This window comes from Channa argus, chromosome 3, assembly GCF_033026475.1.
Source record: "Channa argus isolate prfri chromosome 3, Channa argus male v1.0, whole genome shotgun sequence".
Taxonomy (NCBI): Eukaryota; Metazoa; Chordata; class Actinopteri; order Anabantiformes; family Channidae; genus Channa; species Channa argus.
This window is the reverse complement of record NC_090199.1, coordinates 1213144-1238762: the sequence shown is the minus strand read 5'-3', so window position 1 is coordinate 1238762 and position 25619 is coordinate 1213144. Positions and strand designations below refer to the sequence as shown.

The window sequence follows — 25619 nt, the reverse complement described above, 5'->3', positions numbered from 1 at the left end:
CATTGTCCACATGTTGATTTGGCCCAGTTTTTACGCCGGATGCTCTTCGTGACGCGACCCTCCTCTATTTCTACACAGCTGGGGAGGGGAGAGGGCTGTTGCGGGGTCAGTGTCTTTATCCTTTGAGCCCCTCAAGTACGAGCTTGAGTCTTTGCTCTGTCCTGAAGGATCAGGATTTAAAGATTCGGATCTGGTTCTATCCTGTACATGCGGACCACGCACTGAAGTCCAGCACTTTGCCCCACGAGGACGCTTCTGGCTGAAAATCTGCCGCAGTCCACAGCTACGTTTCTTCAGTCTGGAGTTCATGTGTGAAATTCCAGTGAGGTCAAACCCTGAATAAAGGAAACGTGAGGGACGTCGAACAAAGGCGTTTGAAATAAAAACTGAAAACATTTAGTTGTTTGAAATTTTAGTTTGGAGTAGTTTTTACTAAGCTGAGACTCCATTTAAAATGAATTTTAAAGTTCTCTATACACCGTTTTAATTGACTGAAGCATATTTCACCAACATAATTAAACGAACTAAATAAAATCTTGCAGTTTAGGGACACGACAAGTTTGTGTTCTAAAAGGTTTTACTTTGAAGACAGTGACCGGAAGTGGTTTAGCTGTTCCTCCAGCCCACGCGCCCTCCTGCTGCTTCATTCCGCCGTCCTGTCCGCTTCTCCTCTTACCTTTACACGCCCTCCTCGCCTCCTCTCCGGCTTTTCTCACTGCGGATCACCGCTGCACCGTCTCTGTCTGTGGACCCTCGGAAGCAAAGATGAGTCCCGGATCCCGGAGCTGGCTGTGGGTCTGGTCCTGCCTGCTGAGCCTGATCGTTGTGAGCCGGACTCTGGACCTGGAAGAACTGTTTGAGTTCGGAGAAGAAGCCGGAGACGCGCAGCTGCTTCCCGGCTCGGACTCAAGCGCCGAGCTGCCTCTCAACGGGTCCGGGACTTTCTACGGCCAAAGCTTCGACAAAGTTTACGTGAGTAGAAAAAAGTGGTGTGAAAAGAAACAAGAGCGGATTTAAAGTCCAAGTTCATTCATCAAAACGGACAAATGAGCAAAAACCCCCAAGAAGTTTCGGCTTCACACAGAAAGTTGATCAGCTTCAGGTTGAACAGGTTAAAACATCTAATATGGTGAATAATCTGGGGCTTTTTGAACATGGAGCACGAGCAATTTTAAAATAAAATAAAAATGTATTCACAATTTCTGAAGGTTGGAAACAATATTTGTGAGTTTAACAGAGCAAATCCACTAATGTCAACATTTCAGTTTTATTTTTCTAACGTGAAACAGCAGAAAATCCCAGTCAGCTCCACTTTCGTGTGTTTACACGGTGACTAACACCAGGAACCAGTTTGAAGCCTTTAAAGTGTAACTTTAAAATCCTCAGGAACTTTTTAATGAAAATGACAAAGGATCAATTTAAGTGTATTACTCCACTTTCTGTCCCAATGTTTTGTCTCTGTGTTACATTTTCACTTTGCACATTATCGAACTGCTCGACGTCTGTTGTCGCTGCTTCTTCGTCTTCCTCTTCTTCCTCGTGGCTCTGAATGTTTGACTGCATTGGTTGGTGATTGTGGTGAAATGTGCGTTGATCTGTTAGTTCATTGGATTCTCTGAGCGTGTGAGCAGAGGCTGGAATGTGAGTCAATTAAAGCCAACACAGATAAGCCTTTCATCTGCTGACACACACACCCTCAGGTCATGTGACAGTTGAATCCAGATTGGAGCATTTGCACTCAGTGTAAACCTGATCTCATCTCGTCATGTTGAATAAATGCCAGTCACAACTTTGTAAAGTTGACAATGATGTTCGTCTTGTTTGGACAAAGGCCTGAAAAGAGACAAACACAAGCAGCAGATTGTCTCATTTCAGAAGCTGCTGTTAAAGAATTTTTGTCTTTTCGTTTTAAAAAATGATTTGAAGCATAAATCAGACGTGAAAGACTTTGTTTGCTCAGTTAGTATTTTCCTGTCGGTGGCAATGATTCAGCTCTAGGACATATTTCAAACTTTGTTCTCATTGTTTATATTTACCTGAGGAAAGTGTCCATGTCAAAGTTTAGTTTAGGACCTTTATTATTAGTTTATGATTGATGTTTCTGAAATAGTTTGCTTCAAAAAATTCAACCACTTTGGATCAGTGTGTTGTGATGCAGCTTATTTGTGAAACGGAAACGATCGGTTCTTAAAACATCGAACTGAAAACCTCCTCAGCAACGTTTCCGAGTTGAGAACTGGTTGCTGTCTGTTTGTAATTGGAGGTGTGAGGAGACAGGAAGCCTGTGGGGGGGGGGGGGATAATAGCGGCCCCCAGCAGCTTGGGGCCCTTGATGGATAATCTGCCTCTGAGTCTGTGTTTTCATCAGTTTCATGGAAAGAAATGTGTGAATTTGGGGAATCAAACGCCTCCTGGATCCACTGTCACATTAAAAGACAACGTATTAGTTTTTAAACACCCCAGGTCCTAAAACTGCATGTGCTTTTATTTCCCGCCGTATGGAAGCAGCTGGAGGCAATGTTGTCGCCCCTCGTTGTTACATTCCTCCAGTGCAGGATCAAAGCTGCAGCCCAGCTCCAGACTAAAAGCTAATTGTGCTCAGTTTTAAATGGAAACGCAACAGCACAGTTTTTACTCTGATCATGTCGAAGCCGTGTGGACTTTGAATCGATGCACAGTTGCCTTAAACTGTTCACACGTAACATCCTTCAAATGTCACTTATTTACTGAAACGACAAAGAAAAACGACGTGACGATAGTGCAGCTTTTAGCAGCTGAGGAGCAGATATTTCCCTCAGGAGGTGATGGAGGGCAAACGCAAAGCTGGACACACGACTCCAAACGCATCACTGTGTCGCTGTCAAACTGTGGAATCACAACAGCTAGCTCACTAGTGAGTCCGAGTTCCCAGTTTGTTCCCACCTCAAACAAATGGTCCAAATGGTTCTGAGGAGCCTTAGGGTGTGTTTAAGTATCAGACCGTGATGCTGGAACAATCGTATCACATCGTATATGTATGTAAAAGTATCATTAACACAGTGTGGAAGTACTTAAAGTACCAAAGGTAAAAGTACTCTTTATGCAGACTGACTCATTTGATGAATTGTTTTCTTCACTTTAATTTTGCGGTTAACATTTATGAAGCTGAATTTCACAATAAAATTAAAAAAAATGTTTTGTCCCTTTGGTTTATGCCGTGAGTTCAGAGTCCACAGCGGATCAGTGTCCGCATGTTGACTTAGCACAGTTTTTCCACAGGATGCTCTTCCTGACGCAACCCTCCCCAGTTGTTACCGGGCTTGGACCAGCACTGCAGAGCTGGGGAGGGGAGTGGGCTGTTAGGGGTTCAGTGTCTTGCCCAGACGCACTTTGCCATATAGCCGGGACAGAGGATCGAACCACTGACACTGTGGTCCGTGGATGACTGCCTTTACCAAGTCAGCTACAGCCCACAATAAAAGTCAATTTAGTTTTAAAGTAAACTAAAGTAATCTGATACATGCAGAGAGTATTTGCATGTGGAATGTAGTTAAGTCAAAGTTGAGGTGGCAGAAAGTGGAAATACTCAAAGTGTTTGTTGTACAGTTTATATAGTACAGCACCAAAGTTTCCTCCATTTCTTCAAGATCAGCTTGTGGGTCAGAACGAGGAACCAGCTGAACAGCTTGTGGTTCCGAACGTGGAACTGACCTCATTCTTTTCTGCTCGTTTGGCTGATTTGCTCAGAGAAGCTGTTTAGGCTCCTCAGTGTCCTGCTACACTTGATCTTCCATGTTTCCTTCACTTCACCATTTGTTTTGTGTCCCCGTGTGAAAACAACAGACCACACAGATCAGCTGCTCTGCAGGAAGTGAACGAGACGCAGCTCTGGACGCCTTCGTGCTTCACGTTGTTTTTCAGCTAAAAACTTCTTTCATTATGAGCAGAAACACGATCTGGTTTGTTGTTGGAGGATGATTAATGTAAACACTGTTCACACACACACACACAGGAAATGTATGGATGTTGTGTGTCCTGTTGGTTTTACCACACAAGCTGCTGTTTGTTGCTCTTTGGGTTGATTGGTTTAATGTGTTTGTCCAGGACTTTAGTTTCTGCTGCTGATTGTTTGGACCTTTTGATCCTGGTGTTGCTGCGATCTGAGTTTAATGTATGTGATGCTTTGAGAAGAAACTTGTTATTTCTCACGGAAGAAAAGAGTAACGTTCCATAAAAGTTGTGACACTGTGGAAAATGTAAAAAAGAATCTTTACAAATCATTTGAAATGTTTTTTTTTTAATGAAGAAATGATGGTCGGGTTCTCAGTGCACAGGACTCGCGGGTCCTGTTCAACATTCTTTGTCATTTCACACATGGTATTTATAAAATACACAGGCTGAAACAAGCTTCTCACAGTGCACGAAATAAAGTATCTGCAATATAAAGGAGTTGTTCTGCAAGATGAGAGATTTTGGAAGAAAAAATATTTAAGTATTTTCAGTATCACGAGGCCTTTTTACATTAACTGTCAGCACATGGTCGTTTTTTCCAGCAAATCGCAGTCTTGGTTGAGCTGAGAAGTGTTGGTTTGTTTCTGCACATGGAAACAGTTACCAGTCCAGGAAATATGGATCCACATCAGACCACTTCTTTAAGTTTAGGAGCTGCAGAGCATCATGGTTCATGGCTGTGAACCACAAGTCAGCAGTGTTTTACATCAGTTTACACTTGGGTTCTGTTAATTTAACTAATTTTGTTTGCGTTGTCCACCCAGGCTCAGTCTGTGGGGTCTGGTGAAGCAGGACCTGGACTGGTCTTTCTGAAACTTCTGTGGGTTTGAGCAAATTAAACAACAGAATTGGTGTTGATGGGGATTTTCAGAGTAAAAGCTCAGACTTGCAGCTGTTTGTTGGATTCTCCCACAGTGTGAAGCTCTAATTGGTCTCTGAGTCTGGAGTCCATAAAGGACCCACCCCCCCTTATAAGTGTCTCCAACAACCCCCCACCCCCAAAATGACTGTCATCCTGTTCCCCAGTAATTTTCAGGCCTACAGTGCCCCTCCTCTCCATTCATTGGTCAACAATAACCGTTTAACCGAAAAACTAAATCTGGCTCAGCTCCAGGAGGTTTTCCGGCCATAAGCCTGATCCTCAGCAGGAAGCACGGAGTCCTCGTGGAGTTGGCACATCTGGAACATATAGATGCAAGACATCTGTCCTCCAAAACCAGATGGCAGCGCTCACAGTGTTTCCTTCCTCCGCGGTTCTCACACTGATCCCGATGATCTCAGGGGTCGGACATGTGTGATGTCAGCGACGTCCTGGCAAGTTTCCACCAAGGAGAAGATGAGAACGCACGGCTGCAGGTCCTTCAACGGGACTTATTACACACAGAAGCTGAAAGTTTATGGCTGTAACAGTAGGTTTTCAGGGTTTCAGAGTCCGATTGGGAGCAGTCTCTTAGAAAACCTGACAGAAACACCAACGACGAACATTTATTCACCCGATAACTACAAACAACATGCACTTTACATTTCTGAATTTCCAAATGATCAGTGGTTAGATTGACTTGACTTTTCTTTCCCAAATTTTAAGCAAATTTAGAGAAAATCTGCAAAACAAAAATGAGCATTAACAAGCAAACGTCCCTGGATGTGGCTGCAACAGAAAACTGAGCTCAGACTGAAGAAGACAAGTTCAAATGGTGAAACAGATACATAAAACTTCATGAACACAGAAGATGCTCTGTGTTCTGAAGCTGCTTTGCTGCATCTTGACTCTGTCTGGTTTCCCTAATCCCCTACTCACAAACCACCTTTCCCATTTAAATCCCGAAAAGCATCAAGAGTTGTTGGGAGGAAAAGTCTGGAGTGTTGTGAAAAGCTGGAGAAGTGTGAAATATTGTTACTTCTTTCAGAAAAAGTTGTGTTTAGTTTTTTGGGGGAAGGTACCAACACTTTTATCTGTGTGTGAACATCCTGTGAGTTTGTCGTCAGCCTTTTCGCTCAGACAAAAGCTCTGCTGTCTGCTCTGTGAGGACGCAGTGTCTTTATCTCTGCAGCCGTCTCTAAAGTCAGATGCCGGCTGGGAGGACCCCACCCACACACACACACACACACACACACGTCCTCCTGATAAATGCATGAATGACAACAGCATGGGGGAGAAAAGTGTGTGTGTGTGTGTGTGTGTGTGTGTGTGTGTGTGTGTGTGTGAGACCCTCTAACTGGTCTTTTACAGAAGCACCCGAGCGAGACGTCTGTTTGTCTCCCTGGCTCTTATTTCTCCAGCATCGTCTCAAACCCTCAGATCTTTCTGTTTTCAGACCTTTGATCTCTCTGCTGCAGGTTCAGGTTTATGTTGAACCTGCTTCTTCGCTGCTCAGATCCACAGTTCTGTCCATGTCCATTGGCTGTGTGGGAAATTCCAAATCTCACGATCTTACTGTCTCTCTCCTGTCAAACCCACAGTTCCATTGGCAGCCTTTGGTTTTGTAGATCAAGTGAATATGGTCCAAAGTCTTTAGTATAAATTTCTTCTGTGTTCTGCAACTGGAAGTTACCAGATTATTGTGACTCGCTGAGAAAGTTGAAGCCTTTTATTCTTGCACAGACGAAGGACTGTGGATCATGTCCCCAAAAGGACAGGTGTTTTAATAGTGACCTGTCCTCTCTCAATGGTTTGGGTCGACTGATCCTTTAAAGGAAACACTGACAGGAGACCTGACACTCACTCTGCTTCTCCTCGTACAGATAACAGACAGTAAAGAAGCAGATGTTAGCAGCTGTTAAGTGTCTCGTGCTGGTTGATGGCAGTGTTTACACACTGAGGTAAGATGGAGGAGTCGGGCTGTAACATATACAGTTTAGGTCTGGAGCTGCTGAAGCCCTCACTGGATTTCTGGACATCCGAGCTCCACCCACAGCAGAGGCATCATGCAGTGTTTCAGGACACTTCAGCTGCCAACGTTTTCTTAATAAAAGGGTTAAAGCTTTAGGACACGTGGATTACGATGCCACGAAAACCAGGATCAGGACTTAAGATTTCAGGAGCTCTGGATTTCCAGTGGCTCTAGTCAGCACCAAGAAGGTAGAACAGACCTTTAACTTTCATCCTGGTTTGCTTGCTGCCACTTGCTGGTTTAAGCTGGTGCACGTGACCAGTAGGTGACAGATTCAAAACTTTAGTGCATCTGTGACATTTGTTGTGGATATTTTTGGTTCCCAGAGGGAGAATCCTGATCGTTTACGTAGCTCCGTTAGAAACTGAACGTTGAGCCTGCATGATGTGTCTCCCACAGTTTTTTCTGTGTTTTGTGTGTTTGTCTCTGTCCTCTCTCTTCAGAGACAGCAGAGGTTTGTGGGTCTCAGCCTCTGTGTCTGCGTCTCATTCATATTAATGAGTCTTATCAGCTGGTTTGTATTCATTAGGTAACAGGACAGAAGTGTCTGTGTCCTCCTGTTGTCCTGATGCACCCTGACCATCAGCTGGACAGTAGTCAGTCCACAGAAAATGAATTTAATCAGTCATTTTTATAAAGGATTTATTGCTTCAGGGAGGATTTGCTGATATTTTTCTGTAATATTACAGCGAACAATTTTTCTGTCTGACTGACGTATCGGAGGCACATAAACGATTCATTGACATTTAAATAAATGTCAATAAAATGCTCAGGAAATTGTTGATTCTGGCCTCAGATTTGAGATTGTAGCAGTGGGTTTGAAGGGTCATCGTTGGTCACACTGGCCTCATCTAATAAAAATCCCTGAATCTGATCACCAGCCGAGACCATTTCTTTGCCTCCTCTTGTTGGTCGTGACTTCATACAACGGTGTTACAGGCGTAAACAGTGACTGTGGTGTTTGCTCCCATTCAGTATGAGGCGGTTTGGCCTCAGGAGCTTAACAGGATCCTATTCTTCAGAGTGAATGTGAAGTTCTGCTGTTGAATTCCTGGGGGGGTTTAACTGCAGATCCTTCTGTTCTCTGCTTTTCAGTCTGTAAAACCAGCCGAGCACCAGTCGCTGTCACTGAATCCTCACCATTTTTTTCAATCAATGAACCTTATTTATGCCTCTTCTTGTTTACTTCATGGTCCTCACTAAACCTCAGCAGGTGGAAACTGGGGAAACGCCTTTCTGACTCATTAGACACTTATTTATAACCAAACATGGAATACGTGCGACTGCATTAGTGGAAACTCAAACTGAAAGTGGAAACTGGATAATGTGATCAAATATTCTTGTACATATGATAAACTTAATAATTCTGAGAGTCTGATGGGCTCAGTAGCTTGAAGTCAACACTGAGATGTTTGTGAGGAGATATTGATGACATCATTTCTGATACTGAGACATTTAAAAAAAAGGCTTATTTCTGTAAATTAATTTCTCTTACTTGGACACAAAGTCATTAACATAAGCAGTGATTTTTAGATTCTGCCAAGTCATAACTATGACCCCTGATAATAATGAGAAAGTAGGGGTCTTCTGAGGTCCAACCCACAATGGACTTAAACCAAATGTTTAAAAATAATAAAAAACAGAGACCTGATCTGAGAGGAGCCTAACAACAAGGGAGAGAGACAGAGACAGAGTTACTTTGATAAATTAACAAGATGCACTTAGTAATGTGCTCAAAACATTCCTTAATCAAGTGATTGGAGAACGTATGTTAGAGTTTAGTCCATCTGGGAATCAGGTTCTTCCATTAAGAGTTCGGGTCCGTTCAGATCCACTCAGTTATTGGCTATATTGTCTCACAGACGTGAGATCTGTGGGAGTCAAAACAGATCCAACCTGACTCAACGGAGCACAACTTGGATATGATGTGACTTGGGGTTTGGTTCCTCGGAACAAAGCAAACCAGTGAAGAATTATAACTTTGAGATGTTTCTCAAAATTGTGCAAAACTAAGGTGTAATTATCGCTTCCCATAATCACAAGAGACTGACTCATAATCTCAAGTGTGACACGCTCAAAGGCTTGAAGTTTGATAGACATAACTCTCCCAGCTTACTTCAAATGTATTAGATATTAATTAAAAAAGTAGATGGTGGTTTTAAATGGGGACACAATCCACAGGGCTGTTATTGTAGTTCTGAAACACTCGTCCACAGATCTTAAGAAAAAACCCAAATCTCTCTACCTCCTGTTCCAGATTAACACTAATGGATTTGTGGCTACTGTTAAGCCTCCGGGTGAGAGAGACTACCTGGGGAAGATGCCTGCCAGTTTCCAGATGATTGCAGCCCTGCTGGGAGACCTGCATGGCCGTGAGGGACTGGGGAAAGTCTACTACAGAGAGGACAGTGGCTTGCCTGTACTAAATCGGGCAGGTCAGCACATCACACAGGCTTTCCCCAGGGAGGAGGGAGTGGAGCCTATCAGCGCCATCGTCGTCACCTGGGAAAATATGGCATCCCATGGGACAACTGGACGAGGGGATGGACTGGACACTGAGGTGAGAAACGGTGTTGTTTTTCTGAGAAGCTGGCAGAAGATGGCTTGTTGTATACATTTCTTGTCTACATTTTCTCTTTGGAATCCTTGTGATGCTGCTGCCAGCTGCTGCCAGACAGGCTGTGAGTGATGCTTGAACTCTAGAGTATCATCAGCATAACATCCAGTCAGGTCAAAGCAACTGTAGAACTGTGGTAACAAGATCTAAAACCAAGAAACGCTGCTCAACAGCAACTCCTGTGTACTTGCAGAGAAACACCTTCCAGCTGGTTGTCGCCTCCACTGAGTCGTCCTCCTATGCCATCCTCTTGTACCCCAGAGGTGGCCTGCAGTTCTTGTCCACATCTGTAGGGGGTGATAGTAAACTTCTGGAGGCTGGCTTCAATGAAGGAATCGTGTCAGGATGGCTCTGGGGCACCAAACAGGGGAAGTATTTCCGTACCACCAGTGATGATGAGTCCTCCATCAGGGAACTTACAGAGTATGAATCCAATCTCTCTACTTTGTGCAAAAATAAAAAATTCTGCAACTACTCAGAAGTTATTTCAATACCATTTACATTTACCGCGATTTGATATGTATGTGGTTCCACACTGCATTGACTGGGTTGTAGGTCACAGAATACTTAAAATAATTGTTGTGTTTGCTGATTCATGAGTAAAACAGGTGGAGATTGTATGCTAATATATTTAAGTTGAAGTTATGTTTTAATAACTGAAAAAACTTCCAAATGTGGTCATTTTCTAACTTTTGATGAAATTGTCTTTAAACCTCTAAAAAGATCCAAGATCTCAGTGTTCTCCTGAAAGAATTTGACCCAGAGACCAGGAACTGCTTTGGTACAGCTCCACAAAGCCCGTGTAACCAAAAACCTTTCATCACAACTTGTTCTGTAACTGTTTCAGTGGTTTTAAAACGTCACTGCTTTTTCTTCTTGCCTGTGTCCAACCAGAAAGACAAACTCGGGACAAAAAGGAGTTTGGGTGTATGAGATCAGTCCTTCACTCAGCATCATACCGGGGTTGGTCTCTGTACCTCTTGAAGAGGAGAATGTCACGGAACTTGCCACTGAACCTCACGTGAACATGTTCCCGAGCCAGACTCATGACCAACAGGAGGTAGAAATGTCAACCCAGTCAGCAATAACGACGCAAACATCAGAAGAAGAAAATGATGAGTATTCGACTGATGACGCCATTGAGCACCAACCTAGTTACCCAGAAGCTGTCGTCACATCTGTGTACACTGAACCAGAGAATGAAGAGCCGGATGAAGAAATGAAAGGCCAGTTAGAGCCTGAATATGAGCTTTTCACACAAACATACTTGAGTCCCAGGGAGGTCGAACCAACATACCCTGACCAGACTGTGACCATCACTGAGCCTTCACAATCTACATACATCATCCCTGAAGCCACTGAACATCGATACTCTCCAGTTGAGCCGACCAGCCCCATCTCTGAGCTGCCAACACATACCATCCCTGAAGCCACTGAACCTAGTACTTCTCCAGATGAGCCGAGGCAACCTGGGCCTGAAGCGGTACAACCAAGTTACATCAACCGTGAAGCCATCCATTCAGCGCCGCCCCATTCTCCGCCCCAACACCCGCAGATCGTTGTGATCGATGAAGACGTAAATCTGGATGGTAATGGAACATTAGTTTAACATGTGATGGAGGATTTAGAACAAAGAATAATTCTCACTGAAGCTGAGCTGATGGATTTGTTCTTTGGTTCTTTTTTTATAGTATTTTCTTACAATTTGGAGACGTGCGCCCACAACAGGCACAAATGTTCGGCTTTCGCTGACTGTCGGGATTACAGCAACGGGTACTGCTGCCACTGTAGACCTGGTTTCTATGGTAATGGCAAGGACTGTGTTGCAGAAGGTCAGTTGAATTTGTTTGGTATATAAAGCTAAAAAAAAAAACTGTGGCAAAATCCTGTTGCCCAAGATGTTGCCACCAAATTGCTTGTGTTTCCAGACCCTAATTCCCCAACCTACCTGCTCTGTTAATCAAATCTTTGATTTGTATTTATTTTGTTGTTGTTTTTTTTCAGGTAAACCCCAAAGGATGAACGGGAAGGTGAATGGTCGAGTGTTTGTTGGGAACTCCCCTTCACCTGTGGAGCTCAGCAACAACGACTTGCACTCATACGTGGTGGCCAACGATGGACGTGCCTACGTGGCTATCAGCAGCATCCCACACAGTGTGGGCCCCTCCCTGCAGCCACTCTCCTCCCTGGGAGGAGTCATTGGTTGGGCCTTTGCCCTGGAGCAGCCTGGCTACCAGAACGGCTTTAGTCTTATTGGTTAGTAGACACGTTGTTCATTGTTTGGTGGTGTCCCCTCCTTCTCAGTTTAAAATACAGACTGCAAATGCACACAAAACGTTATGTTTTGTGTACGTAGATGATGTCTGCTGGTGTACCAGATGTCCAAAGTCCCTGCCTAAAGTCTAGATGGGACCATTATTTGCTGTGTTTGTGTCCTTTTAAACTCTGCTGGACTACAGTCAGACACTCGCTTGTTTTCTTCTGTTTTCCTGCAGGTGGCGTGTTTACTCGGCAGGCTGATGTGATATTCCAGCCCGGAAACGAGCGTCTGAGCATCAAGCAGCAATTTAAAGGAATCGATGAACACGACCATTTGGTGGTGAGCACTGAGCTGGAGGGACATCTGCCCGCTATCCCACTGGGTTCCTCCGTCCAAATCAACCCTTACAAGGAGATCTACCATTACGACAGAAACTGTGAGGACGCTCACCTAAAACCAATAAAGGGAAGCAGTGAGAATCAGCTGAACTAACTCTTCTTTTTCTGATTCTCTTCCTTTCAGTGATCACATCCTCCTCCAACCGCGATTACACCGTCATCTCCACTGATGGCACAGTCCAGACCAGGAGTTACCAGTGGCGTCAGACCATCATTTATGAAAGCTGCCCACATGACGAGGCCGCCAGCGAGGCGCCGTCCACCCAGCAACTCAGCGTAGACCAGATCTTTGTAATGTTCGACGCTGACAACCACCTGATCCGCTACGCCATGAGCAACAAGATTGGCTCCATGCAAAGTGAGTTCTGCCACCATGTACTGTAGAGCTGAGAATGGTCAGTCATAGTGTTAGAGACAGCACAGGATGTAGGTCACATCTGGCGAAGTGTCTTACTGACTTCACGTAGATGGAAAAGATTCTGTTTAAACAACAAATTGTCCAGAACATTAAAAATATATGAAGATGTAATTTTGCCCATGTTTTCTGCCAGAATGGACTCACCTGAGCATAGAACAACACTGGGTTAAAGGAGCCATAAAATCTCTCAAGTGCTCTTAAAATATTAAAACGCAGAAGAAACAGTGATACTTATGTGTGTGGTCCATGTTTAGTGCTGCAAGAGTGAGTTCTAGGGTCAGACATCAACACAGGGCAGGTTGTTAATGAGGACGGGCTCCAGCTGCTGGTTTGTCTCTCACTCAGCTGTCGGGGACAGAGGAATGCAGTGGAACTCAGCTCCAGCAGCTTTAGAGCCTCAGCTGCGTTTGCAGTGAAACATCAGAGGAGGACAAACAGTGTCCTGAGGCCGGCTGTATTTCCTCAGCTGCTGCTAGACAGGCTGTGAGAGCAGAGGCAGGGGGTCAGCGTCCGAGAGCAACGAGATACCAACCCTCAAATGAAGGGTTAAAGTTAACAGTGCGGGCTGGGGCTGTTGTCAGGACACTCGGGGGTTCGGAGTTCTGCAAGCAAATACGACTCTGCTGGGGTTTGTTGGCAGAAAGTAAAACATCTGGCTTGTGTTTCCTGTGAGGAGCAAAGCTCAGGAACGGGGCTGCAACAATCGGCCACATGATGGGAACGAGCAGACGGATGAAGGGCTCGTTTCAGTCCAGAGGTTTCACTGAAACATGTTCTGGGATCATAGAGGAGATAAACCAGAGCTTTTCATTATCCTCTTATCTCAGATCATTTCTCATCTGTTTCATGAAATTTCAGAAATACAGGGGACAAATCTAAACATGCATCAAAGAAAATGTCTCTGTCCTGGTTCAGACTCAATAAATGTAAGAGTCTATTGTGTTTTTCTAACAGGCAGCCTTCCAGAGCAGAACCCGTGTTTCACCGGCCGTCACGGCTGTGACCTTAACGCCGTGTGCAGAGCAGGAGACGGCCTCCAGTTCACCTGTGAATGTGCTGCTGGCTTCGCCGGAGACGGACGCTACTGCCTCGGTAACAGCATCCTGCACCAAACTCTCACATCACACTCACTGAGATCAGCTGAGGAAAGTGGAAACAGGAGCTTCTTCCTTTGTGAATCAACAGCAGGATTGACTGGGCTTTTTAACGGGCGTCAGTACTTGTGAATGTCTCAATGTCGGTGTGTTTATGGCAGATGTGGATGAGTGCAGCGAGACTCCTCTGCTGTGTGGAGCCAACGCCGTCTGCAGTAATCTGCCTGGAACCTTCCGCTGCGAGTGCGCTGCTGGCTTTGTGTTCGCCAGCGATGGAAAGACCTGCATTGGTGCGTTAATGCTGTGTGTGTGTGTGTGTGTGTGTGTGTGTGTGTGTGTGGGCAGTGTGTAGTTCCTGTGTGGCAGTGTTTGAAGATTCCATTGTTAGACATGCAGATGTTCCTAAAGTCGCCAAGGGAAATAAACAAAACAGCTTTTATGAGACTGTAAGTGGGACCTGTTCCAGGGTTGCAGACTTTGGCTTGTTGAACACACATGTGGGTCCAAAAGAATTTAATGTACGCAGCTCAGGAATGATGGCGTCTCCTCCCCCTCCACACGCTGCTCAAAGTGATGGGAGATTCCAGGACTGGTGGCCCAAGCAGGACTGCAGCAGTGCAGCCGGGTGACTGTCCTCATGTCTGAACGAGGCCTGTGTGACCCCTGTCTTTGTCCGTCCTCACATGTTGTCTGTCTGCTCCTGCAGAGGAGTACCGCCCGGTGGACCACTGTCACAGAGGAAGTCACGACTGCGACGCTCCTGGCAGAGCCGTGTGCAGCTACAGCGGTGGCTCGGCCTACGTCTGCTCCTGCCTGCCGGGGTTCGTGGGCGACGGCCGGGTGTGTCAGGGTGAGTTCAGTGTGATCACAGTCTGGCTGAAGGTTAGCGGGGTTGGTTTTGTGTGTTGCTGTAATGGAAAAGAATAAAGAAGAAGACTCCAGAGTTTTCAGTGAAAGTCGGCTCTGGGGCCTCGGGAACAGGAAACGCTCCAACCTGAACAGCAAATGCAAAACTCTGCAGCTGTGCAGCTTCTCTCATATATATATATATATATATATATATATATATATATATATAGATAGATAGATAGATAGATAGATAGATAGATAGATAGATAGATAGATAGATAGATAGATAGATAGATAGATAGATAGATAGATAGATAGATAGATAGATATATAGAGATATATATAGAGAGATAGATATAGAGATAGATAGATAGATAGATATATGTACATCTCTCTTCTGGACAGTAGGCAAAACATACAGTTCCTGCCATCACAATAATGAACTAATTGTTTGACAATTGCGAGTCTTTAGTTCTGTCTCTAAGGACAGAGAACAAATGAGGTGAAGACGGTATGAGAAACAGATAATGTCCCAGATATTGTAGGGTTTGAAATGTTCCCACTTCCTGGTGGCTCCTCTAGTATTTGTTATTATTCATAACCCCGTCCTACAAAGCTGAGATGATGTCCAATAATGTCTATGTAGAGCTTTAAATTGATTCCTGCCTGTGTTTGAGATCTGTAAGAATTTCTCCTCATCAAAATGCAGCTGAGACCTCTTTTACCCGAAACCAGGAAATCACAGAGGCTTTATGAAGCAGAGGTTTAAGTCTTTTCTTTGAGAGAGATGTGGTGATATTTATGTAAGAACAGAACAGGTTTTGTGAAAACTCTCACAGAGTCTGGACCAGCTCCTGATGCCCATTCATTGTCACAGTGCTGCTGTGCGACGGGAAAAGTTAAGAAAAGCTCCAGCTGCTGGATGTGATCCCTGCAGCCAGGTGAGAGGACACTAGGAGGGTTTTTGTTCCACAGCAGAGTCACTTAACTACCTGACACACAAAACTAAAACGACTTTTACAGTTTGTCACCGTTGTTGCTGTTTTAGTGGCGGCACAAACAAACCCATCTCCACCTTTGCAGGTTGCAGAAGCATTTTAGCCTCTTTTAGCTGCTAGTTGTGTTTATGAGTCTCACTTCCTGTTTGGTTCAGTCGTCGTTTCACTGTGTTTTCTGCTCAGCACAAACCAGCAGACAGATGCCTTTTTGCACTATGTACTTGTGCACTTAATGTCTTTTGTTTAGTTTCACTCCCTGTGCATCGTGCACACTGTGTACAGTTGAAGTGACGATAAAAAGCCACTGGACATCATCTTGATAAAGAGGCTGGAAAGATGTAGTTGGTGTTTACGGAGTTGTCATTTTGAGTAAAACTAGGAGACATGACGTGTGTTTAAAGGGACAGTCTGACTATTTTCTGTGTTGCTTGTGGTCCTGCACATTCAAATAGTTACCGTGCTGCAAACTAAAGACTCTACTTGTTCTCTGCATCACTACTTTTAACTTTTGTCCTAATCGTTATTTCTTTCCACCTGTTTAGATGTGGATGAGTGTCAGCAGGATCCGTGCCACCATGACGCCTCCTGCTACAACACGCAAGGATCCTATGCCTGCCAGTGCCGCCCCGGTTTCCATGGTGACGGCTTCCAGTGCAGCCCCACGGCAACAGGTGGGTAATAAACCCCCCCTTAAAACAAGAGGGAGTGATGAAAAATTATGTTCTCAGTGGGTTAGAAACGCGTACAAGCTGCAACGTGGTCTTTTACTGTAAGTTTTAGATGTAGGTGGCCGCTCGTAGAGACTGAACCTGGTTGCTCTGACATTTCAGAGACAAAGCGAAGCTGTGTGAACTCTGCAGTGTAAACATCAGTGTTTGTAGAGACATTTAGCTGAGGCTTGTGTTGGAAGACGTTTACAGAGCGAAGTGACAGCAGAGCGGTGAAGGATGTTGGAGAAGTGATGGGAGTCTAAACAGATTTCATGTTAGACTCAACAAACACTTGATGGCACACAGCTGAAGTTCATTCCTGGAGGCGTCCTCAGCCCTGCTCAGGGTTATAAACCATCTTTTTATCACTGTGAGATTTAAAAGGAGCAAAAAATGACAAAAACATTACATATACAGTAAAGAGTGGCCCCAACTCAAGTGAAGTGTGTTGGTGGTCCAGACCTGTTATGACTCCGGAACAGATTAAGTCAAATTTATTCGCTGAGAACAAACAAGTTAAAGTGATTTAAAATACATAAAGACAGGATGGAGAAAATAAAACTAAAAGCAGCAATAATATACAAACCAATGAATAAAAACAAAACGAAACTAGTAAAATATATTTAGGATCAGAAAATAAATGGAAGATAATTGATAGAAAAGCCTTAGCAGCACCACAAGACCTTTTTATTTGAAGGTATAGTTGAGCATCATCTGCATAACGGTGAAATGAGAAGTTGTGTTTTCAGAAATGGATCCTGAAGGCAGCATAGAAATAAATCCGTTAAACTTTCTCCACAGGTTTAAACCCAGTTAATAAGCAGCTTCATCTGAACTGTAAACAGAATAATACACACTATTACAAACTTAATGCTAAAGGATTTTCTGTTCATCACATCGCATCATAGCGGCTGCTAATTTACTGACAGATATTCCACATGTTCGGGATTTTGGTAGTTGTTTTTATTTCTGTAGTTGAGTCTTCTTGAGTCTTGTGATGCAGGAAACTTTAATCCAATAAGAGAGAACAGAGGTTTAGAAGATGGTGTGTGGAAGTGAAAAGAATAGTGTTTTTTGCCTGGTGTAAACCACTAACCTCCGTGTGTGTGGTAACTGCGTTATCACCTACAATAGAAACATATGGTTTGACTGAAATGACTCTGTATTTACCAAGTACTGCTCTACATTTACTGTCCACATTTACTGTCCACATTTTTTGTCTCCAAATAAATTTGGAGACATTTTTATGTTTTTTAAAATAAAAAGTACATTTTAATTTAATAATAATATAGTTAATACTAAATTAATTCCATTATTTTGTAGGTTTTTGTCACATTTCATTCTTTTTTAATTCTAGCTTCCCAAATCTGTGCTGGTAACATCCATCAGCTTTGTCTCAGCATACTGCGTTCTGCCAAAAACAACAAAAACAATTCTATGCAAAGACCATATCAAGTCTTTGTCTCTTCCTGAGTGATCTAACTGGGTTTGTTGTTGTTGTGGCTTTGACCCAAAGCTTCAGACTCAGAGATGTGAGTTAATTACAGTTTGAGTGATGAAAATATGACCTGTCTGTCCTGACAGTCCCCAGCAGCTCTGATTTCTTTTGTCTCAGCGGTCTTGAATTGTTGCCCCTCTCTTTGGGGTCTTTGTGATTTCTGTGGTTTTTGTTTTGCACTGTGAGGATCTGCTGCCGTCTCTCACGCGGGGCTGTTGTGTCTGGTCTGTGGTTCGTCTCACAGATAAGTAGCCTTGAGGCTGAAGAGTGTGGAGGGAGCTGAAGCTCTCCCAGATGTTGCTGTGGCCCCTGGACGGGACTCCAGAGCTGGAGAGTTCACGGCTCCTCTTTAGTCTGTGGTTTCCTCCACATCTCACATCTTTATCTGCAGCTGCCACGTACTAAATGTCTTTATGACCAAGAAAGGCAAAAGACGGAGTGATGGACACTTATAACTCCCCTAAATATTTTTTGTCAATGATTTCTGAAAATTCTAACAGTACAGGGCTGCAAATAATCACGGTCTCTAACTAACCCATGAAATGCTGACATACACGTTTCGAAAGACTGAGGTAACTAAAACAATGACATTCATCAAATCCTCTCATTTCAAAGCCTGGAACCCAAAGACATTTGGTCTTTTTGTTTTAAATCATTCCCTTAGTTAATCAGTCATTTAACTGTTTGCTGAAGGTTCCAGCTCAGTTTTTACGCTGCAAAGGGGAAAAAAACCAAAATAGTGATTCATACTTAATGTTTATTGCAATACAAACAGTCATGACAGAAAAGACTAAAATTACCACCTTGCAGTTTTATGCCTCCGCCAACCAGTCAGGTTGAAGTTTACAAGCATGTTTGTCCAGAGACACATTCTAATCAGTTCATCCATGAATCCATTTGTATCACAGGCAAATCATTTTTTTCAACAACTGCTGCCACCGGTTGTGTTGAATGGTTTTTCACTGAAGCAAAGAGCTAATTTGAGCGTTAAATCCATGTACATTAGTAGTTTGACTAGTAGTAAATCTCTCTGAACATTTGCACCACTTTCAACTACAATAGTTTTGTGATGGACTGTTTTGCTTTCCGTAATCTAAGGTGGAGATGGAGGTTTGAATACTTCTGTCTACACTGCGGATTCTTCATTTACCTTTGTGCTGAATTTCAGACTCTAAATTAAGAACTTTTTATTCTCAGAGCGTGAGAAGACCCAGTGTGAGCGGCACAGAGACGGAGCCCAGGCCACCGCCACATCCAGCTCTGGCTCCTTTTCCTCCTTCCGTCCTCGGCCGGCCGTCGGTCACTACGTCCCTCAATGTGATGAACGAGGAGCCTACGAGCCCACGCAGTGTCACGCCAGCATCGGACAGTGCTGGTGTGTGGACGCCATTGGCCAGGAGATCCCCAACACCCGCACTGGACCCGGAAACACTCCCCTGTGTGAGTCACCTGCTCCTACAGAACAGCATGAAACTAACTCCAATCATCCCGTTAACCCTGTCAGGAGGAGCTTGTGTTACAGATAATAATCACTTGTGTCATGTAAACTATTCAGATAAAACTTATTTTCAAACATCTGGTTGCACATCTGGGAACGATTTTAAAAACTTTAAAAAGTTTCAAATGTTGACATTAAACTAGAATCCACATACAACCATCACCAGTCCAACTCTCCTGTACAGGTATCAACCAGGCAGTGACTCCAGCTCCGGTGGGTCCCACGCCGAGGCCTGATGTTGACCCTGTATCTCCAGGAACATACCTGCTGTTTGCTCAAAGCGGGAAGATCGAACACATTCCTTTGGACGGATACAACATGAAGAAGGAGGCTGCCAAACCTCTGCTGCACGTCCCTGTAAGACCAAGTCGGCATTAGATGGTGCTGAATGAAAAGTCTGGATCATCAGATCAAAGTTTATTTCCATCCAGAAGTAGTAAACTGAAGTATAGGGGGCCTGGTGGCTCAGTTTTAGATTGAGTTGGGAGGCAGGTGGCTGCAGGAGTCCCACCCCACCAGGTGTAACCCCGCCCAGCCACCAAGGGCCACCTGGGTGCCGGTCCCAAGCCTGGATAAAATGGAAGGGTTGTGGCACGAAGGGCTTCCAGCATAAAAAAAAAAAAACATTGCAAATCAAGGTGTGGTGACCCCCTGAAGGGACAAGCTGAAAGCCAGTGATCAGTAGTAAACTGAAGTATTTGAGTTTGGACCAAATTTATCACATGAATATTAATTAAAGCAAATCAAACAAAAAGAACATGTTTCTAACAAATCCTGATTATCATAAATTCTCCTTTTAAATCCCAACCCTACTTTTTTTAATATGTTGTACTTTTTCTTCTCTTAGTGGAGCTGGGCCAAGCTTATCACCAAGTTAGGCCATATGATGTAATGTACCCACAGTGTGTCTCCTGGATACACTCTCTTTGAGAGTTGGGAAAAGTCTCAAGATGAATAAAACCCTCTGTGATTATTGTGATTTCTGTCAGGATCGTGTGGTGATCGGTTTGGCCTACGACTGTGTGGAAAAGATGGTTTACTGGACCGACATAACAGGGCCAGTGATCAGCAAGGCCAGTCTGAACGGAGGAGACATTATCCCAGTCATCACAAAAGGTAGAGCAGCTACACCACTGCATCACAAACAAGGTCACTGACAGTAACTCACTCGATTAAAAATACTCACTTGTGCACTTTTATGCAGATGATACCATCTTCTATAGTCCCAACTAATGCATCACTCGCTTTCTTATCTAATCATATTGTCAACAATCACTACACAACAAAGGTTCCTCTCCACTCGGGTTTGGTTAGTTGTCGTCCTGCAGCCTGTTTAACCTCGTTCATCTGTGCCATAGACCTCCACTGTTGATGAAATCTGACACCAGCCAGACTGACTGGTTCACGTTGATATGATTAATTTAAAGAAATTAATCCTTCAAAGTTTGTTTTGATGTGTCTTTACATGTGACAACCCTTCGACTACGAGGCTTTTCACACTTTTTACTGTCTGTAACTTGTCCTCAGAGCTGCAGAGCCCTGAAGGCATCGCCATCGACCACGTGGCTCGTCTCCTCTTCTGGACTGACTCCATGCGGGACACAATTGAGGTTTCCAAACTGGACGGCAGCCAGCGTCGAGTCCTGTTCGACACTGACCTGGTGAACCCTCGGCCCATCGTCACCAGCCCAGCATACGGGTGAGTGATGCAAAGATGAGATTTAATGCTGGGCCAACATTAAAGTCATCAGTTTGCCGAATGTCGATTATGGTTCAAAAATACAATGTTTTTGTGTTTTCATAGACTGAACAAGGATCAATAATGAAGGATAAGAATACATCAAGTTTTTAATTTCTAGAAATCACAAATAATAAAAAATATGCACATGCAGGTTCTAGTAATACAAATAAACAGAGATTCAGAATTGTATTAATCCCAAAGAGAAATAGTTCATCTAAAACAAAGAAAATGTAAGTGACTAAAGACTAAATGAATAATGATGATAGTCAAGAGTTTGATATAAGAATAAATGATGAAACAATTATCAGTCAAAATAAAGTGTGGCAGTACTAGAATAGGACACAAGTACTACAGTAATACTAAAGGTGGCAGCTCTTGAGTTTATTATTGATTTTAAGACAAATCTCCATTTTTTTAAGAAGTAGCTCTCAGTGAATATTTATCAGTTCTGACTGTAATAACCACCTGATTATGTGGCACTTTTCAGAAACCGTCCAACCACAAATGTAATAACCATAAAAATTGTATTAGTTGTATTAGTGATGCAACACGTGGTGGCAGTGACACAAATACCAGCAGTTTTGGTCTTGTTGGTTTCAGGCGGCTGTACTGGGCAGACTGGAACAGAGACGGGCCTAAAATTGAGATGGCCAACATGGACGGGACCGACCGTACCGTCCTGGTGAAAGACGACTTGGCGCTTCCTAACGGTCTGACCTTTGACCATGTTAACCAGCAGCTGTGCTGGGCTGACGCAGGTGAGACTGTCGCTCTGATCCTGTCGCCTCGGACCTCGTATGAGTCCAGGCCTTTTCCCGGGCGGGTGAACAACACTGATAATGATTTACTGGTCCGTGTTGGTTTGCAGGGACTCGTAAGCTGGAGTGTATGGACCCTCACCGTCAGCTGAGGAGGCAGATCGCTGACGGTGTCCAGTATCCTTTCTCCCTGGTCTCGTTTGGAAAGAACCTCTATTACACCGACTGGAGAAGGTGCAGACTGACACACACACACACACTAAAACACGCTTGTGGTTATTTAGCAGACGCTTCTCTTTTTAAAGGTGCAGGACAGAAGCTACTAATGTATGACAACATAAGATGTACTGGATTATAGGTTCACATTCTTTTTATGAATGTGATTTTTCGGTGATACAGCAAGTAAAAGTTTCCACGTTTAATAATGGTTGATTTAATGTAGCTTTTTTTTTTTTTTTCAAACTTTTACCAAAAAAAACAAAACACTATAAACTAATCTTCATTGAAAATATAAAAGTGAAAATTGAATAAATATTCGCCCTGTTTTAATGTCCCTCACCATTGATGCAGCCAGTCACACAGTTTACTGCAGATCACCTGGGTGCAGTAATGTGTCTGAAGTGTTCTTTTGTCCTCGTGTGGATACAGGCGCATTTCTACCACAATCCTTCAGTCAACTTTGTGGAAGGATTATTGAAAAGTAGGAGTCGGGTGGAAAAAAAACATTTCCTAGTCATTAAATATCTTTGACTACAGTAACATGCATCACTAAGATATGGAGGGATTATAGCACATGCTGCCGAGATTTAGCTGAGAAAAAAAAAAAATTTGCAAATTAACTGATCAACATACCAGAAAAAAAAAAAGACATTTGTCAAAAGTGGGCAACTTTACATCCATGACACAAACCAGTGAAGAGTGTGAGCTCTGGTATTTGACTAAAAGCCTTCTGATCAAATGTTCCTATATGGTTTCTGGTAACGTTGCCTGATTTTATTTTTGGATTATTTTACAGGGAGGCTGTGGTCGCTGTGGACCGTCGCTCGGAGAAAGAGACAGAAGAGTTTCAGCCGCAGAAACGCTCTCGCGTGTACGGCATCACTGCGACACCGACTCAGTGTCCACAAGGTACATGTCAGTTCACAATTTTAAAAGAAAGAAGTTTGCTTTGTTTCAGTGGGTTCAGTTTTGGGATCTTTGAGCAATGGATGGTGAACTTCAGCGTAGCTTAGCATGAACTCTGGAGCCAAGCGGGAAACCGTCTCTGACCGTCAAACCCCTGTGGAGGCTGATCCACACAGATGCTGTAAACTGTTGCTTATGCTCTTCTATGATGACCCCTGGGGATAATTTTCAAATCCCAGCTCACAAGGATTTTTCAGACAAGGCATTAAATCAACGTTGTTCACATGTCTACTGTGAACGATGTTTGGGTCCCTGGGAAGTCTTGATACCCTTTACTAACCCTGCTTAAACCAAATCTGCTGTGATATTTGATTTAACCTACAGTCAATATGAATCTGAAACACTGTATTTTTCAGGATTGTTCACAATTATTATCAAGTAGCTCCTGAAAATGAGTTTCTCTGATTAAATGAGATACAACAGTTCTTTGAACATGTCAGATGCATATTCAATTAAATGTACGTGAACGTTACTGGAATCGACACCATTGATCATCACATCCCCAAATACAAACCATCTTTGGAATAAACTGTCGACTTTTTGTTAGTGATGATCTGCCTTAAAGTTCCTCATTACCAACCGGTTAGTGTTGGATTTAATTGTGGTCCTCACTGTGGAAAGCGGGACTCTGCTGACTTACAACTCGATCAAACCTGATACCAGAGCAGTTCAGTGCAGTGGTCCAGATGTGCAGTAATTGTTTCCAGACTTGTGTACTGTAGCATGGACGCATATAAGCGTGGGAACTCCAGGGTGAAGCAAACTCATGGAAGCCAGCTGTGGATATGGATTCTCACAGCTGGATCTGAGCCCAGAACTCAGCACAAGGGTCAGTGATGAGAAACCACTTGACTGTCTGTGTCCACTTGCTGGTTTCTCTGTAACACTGACTCGGGTTTCACGCACCAGTGCTGACTAATTAATGTTTCCTTCTTTTCCCCGTCAGCCTACAACTTCTGCTCCAACAACGGTGGCTGTTCTCACCTGTGTCTGCCGCGGCTCGGAGGCTTCACCTGTCGCTGTCCGGACGCTGCCGATGGTCAGTGTGTGGAGAGGAACCTGTGAGTCTGCAGAGCGAGAAAAACACCACTTTTCTTACTTGAACATTTCCGCAGTCAGTTCATGTGTTTGAGTCCTTGAAAGCTGTTCAGACCTCACTGTATTTATTTGAGTTTGATTGGTTTGTGCAGCATGTTTTCCAAAAATGGGGGGAAAAGTGACTAAATGTGACACAAATACAGGGATTTTTTTTAAAAAGACAGCTGGTGATGAAAAATGATTTGAACCCTAGGTACTGAATTAAGTCAAATGTCTGATCTGGAAGAGAAGTGCGAGAAAAGAACCCCGTAACGAACAGAGCCAAAAGTTTTCCACTGTATTTGGCCCAAACCTTTAAAAACAGTTCTAAATGATCAGAGCTTTGACAGTTTGAGCCGTCGAAGTTCATCCAACAAGCTGTTTAAAAGGAATTTTACAGGACACAGAGCAGCAAACAGTTAGTAATCCATTAGAAACATTGACCATCCCATAATCTGACCGATCACATCTGCCTCTGAATTTCTAAGGCAAATTTTAAAATGACTAACTTACAAGTGCGGAGTTGAGCCCATTTCTGTCTCAGTGCTCTGCTGCCACCTGTGGCTCAGATGTCAGTTTGGTGCAAAACGGCATTATTTTTTTTTCAACTGGCTTGTTGGTCACAGGAAACCACAACGCTGCCGCTTCCCTCCAGCAAATAGAGAGAAATTTAATTTATTTTATGAAAAACACACGTAATTACAAAATGAATTCTCTGATTCAGAATGATTCCAGTTCTACCTAGTAAAATAATTGTTTTGGTTAGTGGTTTTTATTTTGTCCCCCCAAAACAGACAAACTGCACGCTCAGCATTTTACAGATGGACCACTTAAAGCTCCACCAGGACCCAGTGACAGATTCTGGGGTGGTGTTAAACTCTGAGGGCTAAAAAAACAATCTATGACTTATGATTTATTCTATTATTTGTGCTAAAACTCTGTATTTTTATATGAACTTGTAAATAACTACCTGTTATGCAGATGATATTCTCAGTGTTTTTTTACGGTGCTGATGATCCTGATGGAGATTTACTGTAAAGGTGTGTTGTGCACCTCATGTAAACATTTTACATTCCAAACTTGTGCAGTGATGACTTGTTCTTGTCACTGATGTAAGTTTCTGTTTTCATCCAAAATAAAAGTTTTAACAAAAACCGTCTTTAATACTCAAGAACAAAAGTGTGTTGCTGCCAATTCATTTATGACTGACTGGACTGATGACATCATTTAACGGTAATAAAGTCTGTGGCTGCTGTTACAGTCTGTTCTAACCTGCTGCTACAAAACTTAACTAGAGTCGTGTTTCACAGCTACATTTTAAACAAAAAACACTGAATTGTCATTAGCCAGTATTTTACAGGAATGTCTGAAACGGACCTTACAGCACCGGGGTGATGAGCATCAGTCTGTAGAATGTCCAGCAGAACATCTCTTCATGAAGCTCATGTTTCTCATTATTACCAGGTAAAAAGTGGTGTTGTAATCACACGTCTTCCTATTATCCTGAACACTAATGTAATTCAGTGCAATTCCACTTTGAAAGTTGAATTTATAGACGACAGCTCATACTTAAATGCTGCAGCTCCATTCAGGTGACCCTAATAAAATGCTTGGTGTCCAGACCGCTGTGCAATCGA

At 43.4% G+C, this 25619-nt stretch overlaps 1 protein-coding gene across 1 annotated transcript; it reads left to right on the top strand.

Moving 5' to 3' along the window:
* The first annotated feature begins 1 nt into the window (after nt 1).
* On the top strand, nt 2-24560 carry LOC137124042 (nidogen-1-like). Its single transcript, XM_067498647.1, has 20 exons — nt 2-972; nt 9139-9441; nt 9692-9921; nt 10393-11087; nt 11190-11330; nt 11503-11754; nt 11994-12194; nt 12281-12514; nt 13529-13666; nt 13830-13958; nt 14375-14518; nt 16058-16186; nt 18921-19163; nt 19406-19578; nt 20211-20337; nt 20749-20920; nt 21563-21720; nt 21831-21954; nt 22736-22848; nt 23852-24560. The coding sequence occupies exons 1-20, from the start codon at nt 766-768 to the stop codon at nt 23968-23970; spliced, it is 4032 nt and encodes a 1343-aa protein (XP_067354748.1). The 5' UTR covers nt 2-765; the 3' UTR covers nt 23971-24560.
* The last annotated feature ends 1059 nt before the right edge of the window (nt 24561-25619 follow it).